Below are 16,693 nucleotides of genomic sequence, written 5' to 3'. Positions count from 1 at the left end.
CCGGAAGACTGGACGAGGGGGTGCTGCAGAGGCTGCCTGCATTGCAGGACGGAAGGGTCAGGGGTCAACCAGGGAGGGGTGGGGCAGAGATTTGGGGGAGGGCTGCAAAAGCAGTTCTAGCCTGGCCCCTCCAGACTGCTGTGGGTGCCATCAGAACTATGGGCTGCCTGCAAGCTAAAGAGATTGCTAATCCCTTGAAAGGGCTCCACCGTCAGGCCTGCCGATCCCTCTGTCCACCGCAGAGGAGGCCAAGCAGGGGACCTGAGCCCAGAGAGCTGCTCTAGGAGGACCTGGATGCTCGATTGAGCCAGATCTGTCCTCTCTCCAGGCAGAGGAAGGTCTTGCCCAGCAGCCCAGAGTGGAGCCTGGGGGTGCCGGGGCGTTTGCTGGCACTCCTCCAGGCACACACCAAGTGTGTTTTGAGAAAATGGGCAGGGCTAAGGTGAGGGTTCTGGTCAGCCCGGCTTCTGCTCGGCCACTTGGAATTCCATTGGCTGTGCGGATTTTTTGATAGGTTGCTGTGGCCGCAGGTGCCCTCACAGGGCACTGGTCTACCCCGAGTGGCGGACAGAAAGCCTTGACAGCTGTTTTGTGGCTGTTCCAAGCCCTGGTGTCAGACCCTTGAACTGGAGACAGGCCTCGGGGGAGCTGCTCTGTGACCCCCTCCCTTGCTTTTGACAGATGACTCCAGCGGGGGCGCCCTCATGAGCCCCGTTTCACCCCGCTCCCTCTCCTCCAACCCGTCTTCCCGAGACTCCTCCCCAAGCCGAGACTCCTCGCTCGGGGGGGCCAGCCTGCGCCCCCCCATTGTGGTCCACAGCTCAGGCAAGAAGTACGGCTTCAACTTAAGGGCCATTCGCGTCTACATGGGCGACAGCGACGTCTACGTCATGCACCACATGGTTTGGGTGAGGCAAGGGTGCCGGGGGGGGGGGAAGGGCTGCATCTTGGGGTGACCGAAGGCAAGGGAGGATGCTGAGGCCCAGGGGCAGAGCCTCTGCTTGGCAGGCAGCGGGTTTCCGGCTCAGTCCCCAGGCGCACCTCCAGTGGGAAGGACCAGGCAGGACCCGGAGAGGCCCTGCCAGTCAGAGCAGGAAGTAACTGACCTGGAGCAGCGGTCTGAGTCCATATAAGGAGTCTGTGTGTGCAGGGGGTGGGGGGTATATGTGTCTGCATGGATACAGGGAGGGGTCTGTGTGGACAAGACTAGAACATCCTCCCTCTTTGCTTGGCATTGTGGGGCGAGAAGCTAGAACATCCTGACTGATCTCTCTTGTTTGATTCACGGCTTCTGTTTGTCCTCACAACTACCCTGTACAGTGGGCTAGGCTCAACCAGAGGTTGTAGCTTGTTCTGGGTCACCCAGTGAGCTTCCTGGTGGATTGGTGATTTGTAAGTGGATTTTCCCATATACACGCATATGCCCCACCCCCACCCCAATGGCTGCCTTTGAACGGATGCTAACAGCAGACCCCAGCTGTCGAAATGCTGGGGCAAGGACCTTCTTGGGCCGTGATGTCTCTTGGCCACAGCAAGCAGGGAAGACTTCACAGGGGGCTGCTGGATCCATTTGTGTTCCAGAGTGTTGAGGATGGCAGTCCAGCCCAGGAGGCGGGGCTGAAGGCAGGAGATCTCATTACCCACGTGAACGGGGAGCCAGTCCAGGGCCTGGTGCACATGGATGTTGTGGAGCTGCTGCTGAAGGTACGGGGCTGAGGACGCTCTCCAAAAAAACAAACATGCAAAAAAAATTGCAAACAAAAAAGCTTCCTACTGTTTTCTAGTCTTTTAACACCAGGTCTCACAAAACTTAAATGTGCACAGAAAACAAATCTGGACCCATAACTTATATTGGATATATTTTGTGTAAAAGTAGCAGAGAATATATAAATGATGAGACTAGACAAGGCAGTATTAAAGTATTTTAAAAGACTAGGAAAAAAGCCCATTGTATAAGAAATACAATGGGCGCTAGCAGGCGGGGGCAGAGCGAGGGACAGGCGAGGGGAGGGTGAGGGAAGGTAGCGTACCCGAAAGAGGAGGCAGCGGCCCGGGAAAGGAGTGGAGAAGGGAGGCCGTGGGTTCGTGCGGCGGCTCCCCGGCGCCCTGGTGCTGTGCCCAGCAGCGGCAGCTGCTCCTCGGCGGTTTCTTCTTTCCGGCGGCCATTAGGCAAGGGAGCCCCCGGCAGCTGTGCTGCACGCAACTGCCGGCGGAGGGGCTCCCTTGGCCGGCGGCCTGATGTGGAGAGAGGCGCTTCACGCCTCTCACCGCATCAGGCCGCCGGCAAGGGAGCAACTGCGAGCTGCGTGGTTGCTCCCTTGTCAGCAGGGCAGGAATCGGTCGGGCCAATCAGCAGGCACTTTGCGCCTACCGATTGGCCCGGCCGATGGTCTGTCCGGAGGAAGGGGCCAATTGGCACCCTTCCTCATCCCGAACAGAGCCCGCCCTAACTCCTCCCCCTAAGCCCTTACGGCTTTATTTAGTCCGCGGCGCCGGCTGTGTTAACACTAGTTTACTAGGCTAACATGGTAGGGATCATGGGAAGGTAAAATGAAAAAAACATAGGTTTTATGAGTTCAATCAGGAGCTCTGCACCTAAGCTGTTACATGGTAAGAATTCAAAAATGGATCTCCCTTGCCCTCCCTTGAGATTTCTTCTCAAGCAAAGGGAGGAAGGAGAATCCTTGTCTTCCTGTTATAATTGTGGGTGCAGTAAACAAGCTGTAAAAACCCAAATAGCAATATTTTATAATATAGAGGATAATTAAAATTAATGGCTGTTGCTACAGACAGGAATGTAACATATAGCTTCAAATCTGTTGCTTTAATATACCGTAGCATTTCCAGTAGTTAAAATAAACAAGCACCCCTGATGGCTCAGAAAATATGCCAACATATATTAAGGTGCTCATTACAAATTACATAAATATTAAGCCATATTTGTCTTTTCAAACGTGAAATACTACAACCGTGTGCCAATGAGCTTTCCCCAAAGAAGGTTTGTTCAAACTGTGTGGGTTGCCATGGACACGAAAGCAACCCAGTCACAAGGGAAAGGAGTCCAGTAATAATAGTGGCGGCCGGCCACCCCAAAGGACAGGCTGAGTTACACCCTTAAGAGCTCTTCTGGAACAAACGCCTCATGTTAACTGCACAAGGTGGCTGGTCCAGGAACAGCAGTCTACAATTGCAATTAATAAGCAAAAATTATGAAAACATTTTGGTGTAGTGGTTGGGAGTGCAAACTTCTAATCTGGCAAGCCGGATTTGATTCCCCGCTCCTCCACATGCAACCAGCTGGGTGACCTTGGGCTCACCACGGCACTGATAAAACTGTTCTGACCGAGCAGGAATCTCATGGCTCTCTCAGCCTCACCCACCTCACAGGGTGTCTGTTGTGGGGAGAGGAAAGGGAAGGCGACTGGAAGCCGCTTGGGACTCCTTTGGGTAGAGAAAAGCAGCATAGAAGAACCAACTCTTCTTCTAAAAATCTTACTTCCATAAAAATGCTGACAATTCCAATTGATCATTAAGTCCTGTGTTTTAATTGCATAAATTCAGTCTGCTTCCTGTCTGAAAGTCTTAGAGCTGTGTGTTTCATTAGCTATAAAAACCCAGAGCAAAAAGAAATAACAATTCAGACCTATGAGATGTGTTTTGAAAATGGTCCGTTAAAGGGTAGACTTTTGTGAAGGGAAAACCTTTCCTGTTTTGCTCTATAATCCTGCTTCTTGATGATCTGGAAGTCTGCCGGGTGGAATAGGGTGGAAGGGCTTTAAGTAAAGCTAAGGAAGCAAATAAAGAAAACAAACAAACAGAAAACCATTGAGCAAATACATGACCAGACTAGGGGGGCTCCAGGGGGGCTGGGGGGGCTTTGTGCAGATTCAGGGTGCAACGGGGGCCTCCCCTCTCCTTCCTTCCCTCAGAGTGGCCACAAGGTGTCGCTGAGGACAACAGCCCTGGAAAACACCAGCATCAAGGTGGGCCCTGCGCGGAAGAACAGCTCCAAGACGCGGATGGCCCGCAGAAGCAAGAAGAGCCGTAAGCGGGACGGCCAAGATCGGTAGGAGGGGTTTTGGGACCAGCTGTGGAGGAGGGGGAGAGCGGGCCACAGCTGCAGGCTCTTACTGAGGCTTGAGAAACAGCTGCATGTGGCTCTTCAGCCCAACAGCTCTGCAGTGCAGGCAGAAGAGCCTTGCTAAAATGAATGACTGCTGTTTTCAAATTCTGGATGAGGGTTAAGGCTCTGGGCCCCGTGTACCTGAGGGACCTCCTCTCTGCCTACACCCCTCAGAGTCTTACAACCTGCTACTACCAACTGACTGGTGGTCACTGGCCCCAAGGAAGCCCGCCTGGCCTCAACCAGGGCCACAGCCTTCTCTGTCTTGGCCCCCACCTGGTGGAACGAGCTCTCAGAGGAGGTCAGGGCCCTAGTGAGCTTTAACAGTTCCACAGGGCCTGCAAAAGGGAGCTCCTCCGCCAGGCATTTGGTTGAGGTCAACCTGAATTCAATCACTACCCACTGGCCCCTGAGCCCCCTCCCATGAAAACCACCACCGACATGTCCATCTTACGGGGCCATCAGTATGTTACAGTTAAAATGGACATTCTCACCATGTTTGTTCCATTGTGTTATTGTTCTTCTGTTATGACCGTATTGCCGTTGTTCAATTTATCGTGTTATTTGTATTGTCTTTCTCCAGTTCCATGTAAACCGCCCTGAGCTTCAGGGGAGGGTGGCATATAAATATAATTAACTAATTGACTAACTAACGAACTGCTGCATTATAAAATATATAAATGAAATAAGATTATGAAAATGTTTTTAAATGTCTCACTTCCATGAAAATGCTGACAATTCCGGTTTATCATTGAGTCTTGTGTTTTAATTGTGTACATTCAGTATGCTTAATGCCTTCCTGCAGGCCACACCAAAGACAGTCCAAAATCCAGGACCAGAAAGACAAGAGTGTATTGGAAAGAGTGTATTCATTCAGTTATGCAGTCAAGGGATGGGCACCAACTAGGAGAAGGCAGTCCATGGTATGCCCGGTTCTCAGCCCATGTTTAGAGTCCAAATGAACTTGTTTGGCTTCTGACTCACTAGAAAGGCCCCCCAACAAGCTGTAGGCAACAAATTTGTAGGGGCTCTCTGGCTGACTCTCCACTTCCCACCCTCCCAAGTTCCATGGGAATTGAATATACGTTCCCCCTTTCCTGGGGGCACCTTTTTTAGGGGCAGGAATATAGCAGCAGAGACTCAGAACCTGTAAACCCAATCCTCACCAAATTCGGGGTGGGTAGAGGAGTGGCAGCTGGGAGACCCCTGTGAGCTTGCTGTCTCTAGCTTGGACAGGAGCCAATCTGTAGACTCCTGAATCTCTGGGACTTGTGCTTGTCAAAATGACAGGAGGCGATTCTCACAGGCATAGAAGATTCGGGGTGGTATGAACAAATCTTGTGCAAGCTAGAGACATCAAAGTCGCAGGGGACCACCCCTGAACGTTCCTCAAATGACCTCCAAGTTACGTTTGAAGTTTTTAAACATTTAGATAGTTTGGTAATAAGGACCAGCACTCCATGAACCAGCACAAGCTCTCCAGAGACAGCCGGCCGGCCGTGAACTTCACACACACACCAGAATTCATCACAAACTGTAGCTCATGAGGGGTTCATATCCATCCTCAAGGCTTTCCCTATACAGTTTGTATATGCTTGTTCAGGGGGACCGATAGGAACAGATTTAAGAACTGTAGTAAAAAGACAGTAAACACTGGCCAGGAAAAAATGCATAAATGTATCCAGAACCACAACTCCATGGGCATGTTTTAGATGTTACACATGAGCAGTCAAAAAAATTACACAGACTCTGTGGATGGAAACATAGATCTTAAAACAAGAGCCATATGCATACGCCTGCTGCTTTGTCTCTTAGGCGTGCCCATGAATGGTTCTGGGTCAACGTTTGTTTGTTTGTTCGTTCATTTGTTTGTTCGTTCATTTGTTTGTTTGTTCTTGGATTTATATCCCGCTTCCCATGACTTTTGTCACCTCAAGGTGGCTAACCATTAAAACCATAGCAATTACCCCATAAAAGCCCCATTAACACAATAACAGTACATATAACAATCCGCGAGATGTATTGCAAGGAGTGCTCAGCTACGGTGCCTGGTGGGAGAGATTCATCTTGCAGGCCCTGCGGCACATAGACAGCTCCATCAAGGCACTTGGCTCTCCCGGAGGTTCATTCCACCAGGCAGAGGCCAAAGCCAGAAAGGCCATGGCCCTGGTCAAGGCCAAGCAGATTTCCCCGCGGGTCCGGAGGGCCCTGGGGTGGGCATAAGCCATAAGACGTGGATGGTAACCTTCAGATCTCGGTTTCTGATGGTACCTTTGGATCTTGGCACTTGCATCTGACCTCTCCAACTTCTGCACCTCCGGCTCCAGGTTCCAGGAAGATGTCTTCCACTGAACATCTTTACCTTCTTCCCCTTCAGATGAGCTGCTCCTAATGTGGTGTTAAGATGTTGCCATAAGCCGCCTGTTTCCACCTCCGCCAGGGTCTGGATGTTTTTCACGAGCACAGCTTTTCCTTCCTCTCCCCAGGAGGAAATGCCTCTTCAAGAAGATCTCCAAGCAAACGTCTGCCCTGCACACCAGCCGCAGCTTCTCCTCAGGGCTCCATCACTCCCTGTCATCCAGCGAGAGCCTCCCAGGGTCTCCTACGCACAGCCCGTCTCCGGGGCCAGCCACCCCCTGCCGCAGCCCTGTCCCGGACATCCCCCCAGGTAGGAAGTGACATCTGCCTCTATTGCATATGTGCTATCCTTTGCATCTCTGTGGGAACTAGAAAGTCCCCTCCCCCTCACCTCCGGGAGTTCGGTGGGAGGGGCACCGTTTGTGGAGCTTGGTGGGAGGAGCAACATTTCTGGAGCTCTGTGGGAGGGGCACTGTTTGTGGAGCTCGGTGGGAGGGGTACCATTTGGGGAGCTCTGTGGGAGGAGCATTGTTTGTGGAGCTCTGTGGGAGGAGCACATTTTATGGAACTCTGTGGGAGGAGCACTGTTTGTGGAGCTCGGTGGGAGGGGTACCATTTGGGGAGCTCGGAGGGAGGGGCACCTTTTGTGGAGTTCTGTGGAAGGAGCACTGTGGAGCTCGGTGGGAGGGGTACCATTTGGGGAGCTCGGAGGGAGGGGCACCTTTTGTGGAGCTCTGTGGGAGGAGCACTGTTTGTGGAGCTCGGTGGGAGGGGTACCATTTGGGGAGCTCTGTGGGAGGAGCACTGTTTGTGGAGCTCTGTGGGAGGAGCACATTTTATGGAGCTCTGTGGGAGGAGCACTGTGAAGCTCGGTGGGAGGGGTACCATTTGGGGAGCTCGGAGGGAGGGGCACCTTTTGTGGAGCTCTGTGGGAGGAGCACTGTTTGTGGAGCTCGGTGGGAGGGGTACCATTTGGGGAGCTCGGAGGGAGGGGCACCTTTTGTGGAGCTCTGTGGGAGGAGCACTGTTTGTGGAGCTCGGTGGGAGGGGTACCATTTGGGGAGCTCGGTGGGAGGGGCACTGTTTGTGGAGCTCGGTGGGAGGAGCACCGCTTGTGGCCGCTGAGTGGCTCTCCTTTTCTCTTTGTCAGATTCTGCCTCCCCACAAAGCACATCCCCGTCCTCCAGCACCCCCACTTCTCCGGCAGGACACATCCGGCCGAGCTCCCTGCACGGGCTGGCCCCCAAGCTCAGCAGCCAGCGCTACAAGGTCGGCCGCCGCAAGTCAACCAGCAGCATCCCCCCGTCCCCGCTGGCCTGCGCCCCATCTTCTGCCCCACAGCCCCCTTCCCCCCAGAGGTCGCCTTCACCACTGCCCTCCTTCACCAGGAGTGCCCAGGCTTTCCCGGGCCACACTCTGTCCCCACCGATGCTGGTGCGGCAGACATCCCGACCCCGCAGCGCTGAAGGCTCCCGTTCCCCGTTGCTCAAACGGGTCCAGTCTGCTGAGAAAATCCCCCCCAGCCTGGCTGAGAAGAGGAACTCTGGGACTCGGAAGCTCTTCCTGGAGATGCGCGTCCCGGGAGAGGAGAGCTGTGAGGACGGGCGCACCGATGCGCAGAGAGAGCCCAGCGCTCCTTGCCTCTGCGACGGGCCCAGCGACAGCCACGAGGTGGTGGTCATGCGGCGGCTGAACCTCTCTGAGCGCCGCGACTCCTTCAAGAAGCAGGAGGCCGTCCAGGAGGTGAGCTTCGATGAGCTGGAGGCGGGGGCTGGGGGCGACGGCCGGACTGAGGGCAGCAAGCCTCCTGCCTGGCACCATGGGGCCTCCTGCCTGGCTTCCTGGGCAGAGAGCAGGCCCTGCTGCTCAGCCGTCGTCTTGGTCCCCAAGCCCTCGCCAGTGCCCCACATCGCCATGCAAGGGGGCGAACCGGCGGTCGGCATGGCCACATGGGAGTGCCAAGGCACCTCCTACCCGGCGCGGCTGGAGGCACGGGTGTACACGGAGCAGGAGGATGGGACGATGGCGGTGGAGTACAAGAGCGTCTCTTCCCAGCGCCAGGGGGGCCCGGAACAGAGGGGGTCCACAGCACTGCCGGGAGCGGGGCCCAGGACTGGGGACTCCCCTCCCGCATCCCCCGAGAGCCACGCCTGGAGGAGTCTGGAAGTCCGGAATCAGGAGTCTGTCAGAGCCAGCCTTTCCCTGATGGACCAGGAGGAGGCCCTGGGCCAAGGCCACAGCAGAGCGCTGGAGGGAGAATAGCCCAGCAGGGGCCTGCTTTGCCTCCCGGTTTCTTCCCTCCTTGTTGATCCTTGGGCTCCCCCAGGTGTGGAGGTTGGGCAGGGTGGATGTGCTCTTTCCGTTCACTGGAGAGGTGCGGCTGGTTCTGTCGGGCCGGGGTGTGGTGAGGAACGAGGCTTTTCACCCAAACCTCCACACCATCGCATCCTCCTGGCCGAATTTACATCGAGGAGGGGAAATCTGGGAAGGAATGTTTCACTGGCCGCCCGAGGCCAGACATCTTTGCCAAGTGGTTCTTGGGGTTTCTCTGGGGCCAGTCCTGTCTCTGGGTCCATTTTACAAGAGTCGTCTTTGTGCTGGGGAGAGCAGAAGGGGCTGTGCACGTGGGATCCGTGTGCTGAGCACCATTTCTGTGCCACAGGAGTCTGTGCGGAAGAATTTCGGGTCCCTGCATGCCTCCCAGGGCCACGGGAACAAATGAAGGTTGAAGGTGACCCCCAGTCCCGTTTTTGTTTCTGCTATAGCCGCCCCCGCCCTGCGCACCCCCCCCCCTTGCCAGCGGAAGGAGTCGCATTCCCCCAAGCCCCTGCCCTGGAGGCCCCTTCCCTGCTTTCTGCGTACAGATGGCTCCTCGCCTGCCGGGACGGTGTCCTTTGCCTCCTCCTTCCCTTGCGTTGGCCCAAAGGATGCCGGTGCTCGTGCCTCTCCCACAAGGGCCAAGCGGAAGGCCAGAAATGCAGCCCCACCCCCCAAGTGTTGCTCCTTCTGGATTGCTCTTTCTCCGGGATCTGTTTCTGTCAAGGCAGAAGACTCGCTCCTGCCCTGTACCTAGGAAACATACTCCCAGCTGGCTCTGAAGCCTGAGCGATGCACTTATCCCCCCCCCCCTCTGGCAGGGGGGCAAGAACTGCACTGACATGCTGAGCTGCCACAGGAGTGGGGAGGAAGAAAAATGGATTCCGTGGGCAGAAGTCCCTGCTCATGGGAACGTTAGAAGAGTTTGCACTGCTCATTCTGAAGCTGTCCTACAACGTTCTGATACAGCAGGTGTGCTGCCCTAGCCCATGACAGTAGGTCACATCTGTTCCACTTAATATTTCTGGTAAGGACTTGGAGGAGGTCTCATGGCTTAAGTGCCACTCAGCGCTTCATACCCACTCAGGGCGGGTGTCCAGGGGTAGACCAGGGGTAGTCAACCTGTGGCCCTCCAGACGTCCATGGACTACAATTCCCATGAGCCCCATGAGCATTTGCTGGCAGGGGCTCATGGGAATTGTAGTCCATGGACATCTGGAGGACCACAGGTTGACTACCCCTGCCTTAGACGACCGAGACACCTGGCCGCAACCAGGGACATGCTGCCGTAACAGCTGCCTGCAGGCTATTCAGGTCCCAGGGGAAGGGAGAGGCCCTCTGCAGAGTTCTTCCACAAACACCCCAATCTAGTGCCCGTTGTATTCCTGAATGCCAGGGGCTTGGCTCCTAGTTCATTCTGTGAAGTGCTGCCAGTCTCCCTTTTGACCTCCGAATTCTAGAACTCCTACTGAGATGGATAGCTTCAGCATATTTGGCTCATTTTCTTCAATTGTGCTGAAGTAAAATATGTATTGGGGCACAGTTCTAGTGCGATCCACTCATGTAGTCCTATCGCCCTCCCTCCACACCGAGGCTGCTGGGGAAAACCTTCAGGGGTCTGCTGGGTGGTCTTTCATGCTCCTGCTCATGTGTTTAGAAAAGGATTCCCCCCCCCCCCAAAAAAAGAAAACCTCAAATGTCTCAAAGTAGGACCTGCCCCGTCCCAGGGCATTCCAGGCATGAAGGAGTGAGTCTCAGCAGAGTGTTGTGTTGGAATAAAACATTCTCCTCCCCACACATGAAACTCCAATGTGCCATCTTTGGTGGGTTGGGTGAGTGGGTGTTTTCTTGGGGTGGGGGGAGCGGAAATTATTGCCACCTGGAAATCGGCTTTGGGCGGGGCCTGCAAATGTTTTGTCCTTCATAGACCTTTTCCCCACAGAAATGGAGGCGTACTCTGCAGAAGCCAACGGAATCCACAGGCTTCAAGTAAGCCGTGTCATGGGGCTAGGACTGTGGGAATGAAAATGAATCGGAAATCTGGAATAAATAACAGAAGGTTAACCAATGCAGATATTAAACAAAATAACAGAGAGAGCATTTGCTGTCCAAAGTGGCCTCTTTCCCATTAAGGGAAACTCCCATTATAGAAATGGTCTTCGGACAACTCCATTTTGCCTTCCTGAGCCCTGTGCAAGGGGCACCAGACTGTGCATGTGCAGGCAGCAGTGGGTTTTGCCAATGAAGGGAAGCTATTGTAGCACTAGTGCCATGAAGGGCTTTGATGGTGGCCAGCAGCCTAATAACTAATGGGCAGTCCTTGGAATGGGGGTTGAAAGGACGCCTGTTCCACCAACTCGTGAGGACCCAACTTGAACTGGAGTTCCCGCCCAAGGGGAGACCTTTGAAGAGAAGATTGCCGTCGCCTAGCCGTAGGGTCAGCTGCCTTTTCCTGGGCTGGACCTCAGTGGGCAGGGAGGGCTTTCTGCACCTGCATAAACTTGCTTCTCCGGCAGTAGTTAAGCCTCCAGAAGAAGAGAATTTAACTAGGCCTGAACAGATTCAAGTGGGTGGCCGTGTTGGTCTGAAGGAGCACAACAAAATCAGAGTCCAAGAGCTCCTTCAAGACCAACTAAGATTTATTCAAGGCAAAGCTTTTGAGTGCTTTGTTATGCCTGAAGATTTGCTTCTGCCTTGGTCAGAATGGTCTCTCCTGCCCTTCTGGGCCAGAGAGTTCTTTTCTAGCCCCTGTTACTTAATATTCTTTTAAGGGGAATGCCCCAAGGGGGCCTGCATGCAAAGGTAGTGCTCTGTCCACCCCCTCACTGCATGCACACACAGACTTTCCAACAAATGCCTCCTGCAGGACGATCAGCTAGAGGGCAATTGGAAGCTGCTTTGAGACTCCTTCGGGTAGAGAAAAGCGGCATCGAAGAACCAACTCTTCTTCTTCAGTAATCTCAGGGCTCTCTCAGCCTCCCCTCCCTCACGGGGTGTCTGTTGTGGGGAGAGAAAAGGGGAGGTGAATGGAAGCTGCTTTGAGACTCCTTCGGGCAGAGAAAAGTGGCATCTAAGAGCCATCTCTTCTTCAGTAATCTCAGGGCTCTTTCAGCCTCCCCTCCCTCGCAGGGTGTCTGTTGTGGGGAGAGAAAAGGGAAAGCGAATGGAAGCCGCTTTGAGACTCCTTTGGGTAGAGAAAAGTGGCATATAAGAACCAACGTCTTCTAGAAAGGGAGATAACAGAAATGCAAGTTATTACAGCACTCAAAACAATGGCATACCTTGGACTCAGTAAGGACATAGGTTTTTTTACCTTGCTATGCATGCTAACCTCATTCAACACATTCCTTACAATCCTCTCTTTTTATTTTATTTGGGACCATGTGACTGTAATGCGATGTTAGTAATATATATAATATAATTTAAAATCTAACTCTCTGGTCTCAGGACAAGATAACTGGCCAGCACAACTTGTCCCTTGCAGGGATGCTTCCACGCTTGGGTGGGGATGGATTGGGCCAGCAATGAGTCTCTCTTAATTATTTCTTTACACAACTGGGGAAGTGTCTGCCATTAATTAGTAACGTGGACAGTTTTATTTCTCCAATGTTTTTGTGAAGGGACAACTGAACTCAAAAGGACTGATTAGCTGTTTTAGCAAAGAATTATCATACTGCATCCTATGACTTCATTTGGATATCATGACACAGTTTACCAATTTGACACTGATTTACCTTTTCTATATATCTGTACTCTCATGATCCTTGTTCCATTTTGTCTGAGGAAGAGTGCCTGCACCTGAAAGCTCCTGCCTTGAACAAATCTTTGTTGGTCTTGCTATTGGACTCAATTTTTGCCATTCAGCAGAAGAAAAACTTTATTTTTTAAATCTCTGCAATCCCAGTTTGCCCATTTTTAAAAAATCCACACATCCATTTAGCAAAAGAGAAGCTGTTACATAATACACATTTCATTTCTGCACAGTCCAACTTCCCCCAGCCCCCAAAGAAGCGAATTACTTTGACACCAGTTTGGTGTAGTGGTTAGGAGTGCGGACTTCTAATCTGGCAAATTGGGTTCGATTCTGCGCTCGCCCACATGCAGCCAGCTGGGTGACCTTGGACACTCCATGGCACTGATAAAGGTGTTCTGACCACGCAGGAATATCAGGGCAAACTCAGCCTCACCCACCTCACAGGGTGTCTGTTGTGGAGAGAGGAATGGGAAGGCGACTGTAAGCCACTCTGAGACTCCTTCAGGTAGAGAAAAGTGGCATAGAAGAACCAACTCTTCTTCAGTAATCTCAGGGCTCTCTCAGCCTCCCCTCCCCCACAGGGTGTCTGTCAGTCAAGTCTTTATTATTACAGTACTAGGTAAAGGTGAAGGTATCCCCTGTGCAAGCACCGAGTCATGTCTGACCCTTGGGGTGACGCCCTCCAGCATTTTCATGGCAGACTCAATACAGGGTGGTTTGCCAGTGCCTTCCCCAGTCATGACCGTTTACCCCCCAGCAAGCTGGGTACTCATTTTACCGACCTCGGAAGGATGGAAGGCTGAGTCAACCTTGAGCCGGCTGCTGGGATTGAACTCCCAGCCTCATGGCCAAAGCTTTCAGGCGGCTGCCTTACCACTGCACCACAGGAGGCTCTTACAGTACTAGACCAGTAGTCAAATTACAAGGTACATAAAAACATCTGGCATTAACAAGATAAAAGAATCATTGATAACTTAAATATTATAAATATTAAATATTATTAAAAAGATTAAAACATTCCAGCTATAAGAATCATTCTGGTTTTAAAACTCACAAGCATTATCTCAAGCAATTGAGACTCTCTCTACCTAAGTTGCTCCAAATCCACCCAGCTCTTCCTTGTTTTGATTGCTCTCCAAGCAAATCTGGCCACAACAGAAGTTATTTCTGTGCTTTTGTCTGACAACATGTCTGTGATTGCCTCTGAGTTGGGCTTATTCTGTAGGGAAGATATAAGTTCTCCCCTGAATGGATTGTATAGCCTACATTGGAGTAATACATGTTCAGATGTCTCAATGCTCCCATCCTGGTAAATGCATAAACAATCACAGATGGGTATTTTCATAGAATCATAGAGTTGGAAGGGGCCATACAGGCCATCTAGTCCAACCCCCTGCTCAACGCAGGATTAGCCATAAGCATCCTAAAGCAGTGGTCCCCAACCTTTTTATCACCGGGGACCGGTCAATGCTTGACAATTTTACTGAGGCCCGGGGGGGGGGGTAGTCTTTTGCCAAGGGACGTTGCCGCCGCCTGAGCCTCTGTTCCACTTGCATTCCCACTGGCACCCTTGACTTCCCGCCGCCCGCTGGGGGGCGCTGCCAGCAGCAGCTGTGCAGTGCCATGCCGAGGGGGAGCCCCAGCCACGGCGGTCACTGGAGAGCACCAAAGTTGAGCCAGTGGCAGAGTGGCAGGGCAGCCCGCGAGGCAGCAGCCAGGGAGGAGGACGAGGAGGAGCCACGGACCGGTACCGACTGATCTACGGACCGGTACCGGTCCCCGGACCGGAGGTTGGGGACCACTGTCCTAAAGCATCCAAGAAAAGTGTGTATCCAACCTTTGCTTGAAGACTGCCAGTGAGGGGGAGCTCAGCACCTCCTTAGGCAGCCTATTCCACTGCTGAACGACTCTGACTGAGAAAAACTTTTTCCTGATATCTAGTCTATATCGTTGTACTTGAAGTTTAAACCCATTACTGCGTGTCCTCTCCTCTGCAGCCAACGGGAACAGCATCCTGCCCTCCTCCAAGTGACAACCTTTCAAATACTTAAAGAGGGCTATCATGTCCCCTCTCAACCTCCTTTTCTCCAGGCTGAACATTCCCAAGTCCCTCAACCTATCTTCATTTTTTTTAGTAAGCCTTCCCTAAAAGCGGATGAGAGCATGTTATATCGTAAGAGAGTAAATGATCTCCTATGTTCTGGGAAAACAAGATTAGATAAATAAGGTAATGGCCTCAAATTATTAAGTGGAGGCATTGGAAAAAGGGGATTTTTTACTTGATTGAAATCCTGTAGGCGATGGATATCTAGGATTCTTTGTTTTATCGTTTCCTTTGTTCGGTTGAAACCCAGAGACAGTATTAACTGTTTGGATAGACCATATGAGCAAAGTTTTTTTCTCAAGAGTGGATATCCACGGCACAACCAATGATTCAGACACCATTAGGTAAAGCAAACCCTTTGTGGAAAAAAGCAATTTTAACCAGTACATGGACGTACATATCCATATTCTGGTCTGGACAGAATACATTCCTGTCTCCACCCGGATTGAAGCGTTAGAAATGCTGGTTGGTACATGGCGCAGGGATCTTAAAAATTTAGCCTGGGTCTTTTCTAGGCTGGAAATATTGGCATTTATACACAATGGGGCCCCATACATCATCTGTGCTAGAGGCTTTGCCTTGAACAGCTTGAGGGCTGCGGGAACATTATGCCCACCTTTGTGCCGGAAGAATTTCTGAATGGCACCTGAGCTTCTCTGGCCATTTGAGGAAATATATGATATATATGGGAGTTTCTACGGCCATTTGATTGGAATAGTACTCCTAGATATTTGTAAAATCTGACCTGTTCTATGGGTGATGAATTGAGATGCCATGTATATGTTTTAGGCTTCTTACCAAAAACCATAATCTTTGTTTTTGAATGATTGACCTCTAGCTGGTTCAATCGGCAATAAGTACCCAGTAGAACCAAGGCCCTTCTCATTCCATGTGGCGTTCTTGATAACAGGACAGCGTCATCTGCATAGAGCACTAGCGAGATATGTTTGTTAGCTAATCTGGGGGGATGTAATTCACGATTCTGAAAATGTTCAGCCATATCATTTATAAAGATGTTAAACAATAGGGGTGATAAAACACAACCCTGCTTATCTCCCTTGTGCTTTAATAGAATTAGTCAGATGACCATGGGCATTACACTTAATTCTGATGGTAGTATTTTCATACATAACACATATCAAAAATAGAAGACGCTTATCTATGTTGGTCTTAACTAATTTCTCCCATAGTAATTCCCTTGACACAGAGTCAAAAGCTGATTTCAAATCAACAAAAGCTGCATACAGGGTTGTCATAGAGCTGGAAGAGTATTTAACTACGAGATGATCAAGTATTATACAGTGATCTTGTGTTGAACAGGGTGTCTATTGTGGGGAGAGGAAGGGAAGGTGACTGTAAGCTGCTTTGAGACTCCTTCGGGCAGAGAAAAACAGCATTTAAGAACCAACTCTTCTTCTCCTTCAGTAATATCAGGGCTCTCTCAGCCTCCCCTCTCTCAGGGTGTCTGTTGTGAGGAGAGGAAGGGAAGGTGATTGCAAGCCACTTTGAACCTCTGGGAAGAGAAAAGCGGCATCTAAGAACCAACTCTTCTTCTTCTTCTTTGATAAGTTTTCCCAATTGGGTACAAGGGAGAGAGGTGGGCTGTAAGACCAAAGGCTTCCTTAGTTCTGGGGGGCTGTCTAATGCAGGGAGAGCAAAGGGAAGTTTCATGCTCAGGTGTAGCTGCATGTTCTGAGTTTGCAGAAGGGGTGGGGTGTAAGGGCAGAGGCTTCAAACTCCTGGCAAATTCTCCAATCAGAAAAGACACCCCGGCTAGCCCCATTCTCTGGGCTAGCAGACTGCCTAAAGGGGGAAAATGGCTCACAGCACAAGAGTGGGACTGGCATGAGCTTCGTTACTCCTGGCAACCAGAGGGGAGCTAGCAGACTGCCTGATGGGGGGAAATGGTTGTCAAGAGAAAAATAATATTTTAAAGGAAAGAAATGAATTCTGGCTGCAGTGATCCAAAAGCACTGCTGCCCCCTCCCCCACCCTCCGCCATCTCCACGCTTACGATCACACTCCTCTTTCCTGCAAA

General features: G+C 51.7%; 1 protein-coding gene across 8 annotated transcripts in view; it reads left to right on the top strand.

The window, feature by feature from the left end:
• Positions 1–10,594, top strand: part of MAST3 (microtubule associated serine/threonine kinase 3) — a 55,627-nt gene extending 45,033 nt beyond the window's left edge. For 6 of the 8 annotated variants that reach the window (XM_077331514.1, XM_077331515.1, XM_077331512.1 and 3 more), the window contains 5 exons: positions 682–908; positions 1,582–1,704; positions 3,930–4,066; positions 6,610–6,791; positions 7,632–10,594. In XM_077331514.1, coding sequence (XP_077187629.1) covers positions 682–908; positions 1,582–1,704; positions 3,930–4,066; positions 6,610–6,791; positions 7,632–8,743 — 1,781 coding nt within the window. In that variant the 3' untranslated portion in view covers positions 8,744–10,594. Of the gene's footprint in view, positions 1–681; positions 909–1,581; positions 1,705–3,929; positions 4,067–4,928; positions 5,047–6,609; positions 6,792–7,631 lie in introns of all 8 variants that reach the window. The other 2 variants (XR_013229887.1, XM_077331517.1) reach the window with 2 other exon arrangements.
• The last annotated feature ends 6,099 nt before the right edge of the window (positions 10,595–16,693 follow it).

The sequence above is a fragment of the Paroedura picta genome, chromosome 4, assembly GCF_049243985.1.
Source record: "Paroedura picta isolate Pp20150507F chromosome 4, Ppicta_v3.0, whole genome shotgun sequence".
Lineage (NCBI taxonomy): Eukaryota > Metazoa > Chordata > Lepidosauria > Squamata > Gekkonidae > Paroedura > Paroedura picta.
Note: the sequence above shows the minus strand (reverse complement) of the source record. Positions and strands in the feature narration are given on the sequence as shown.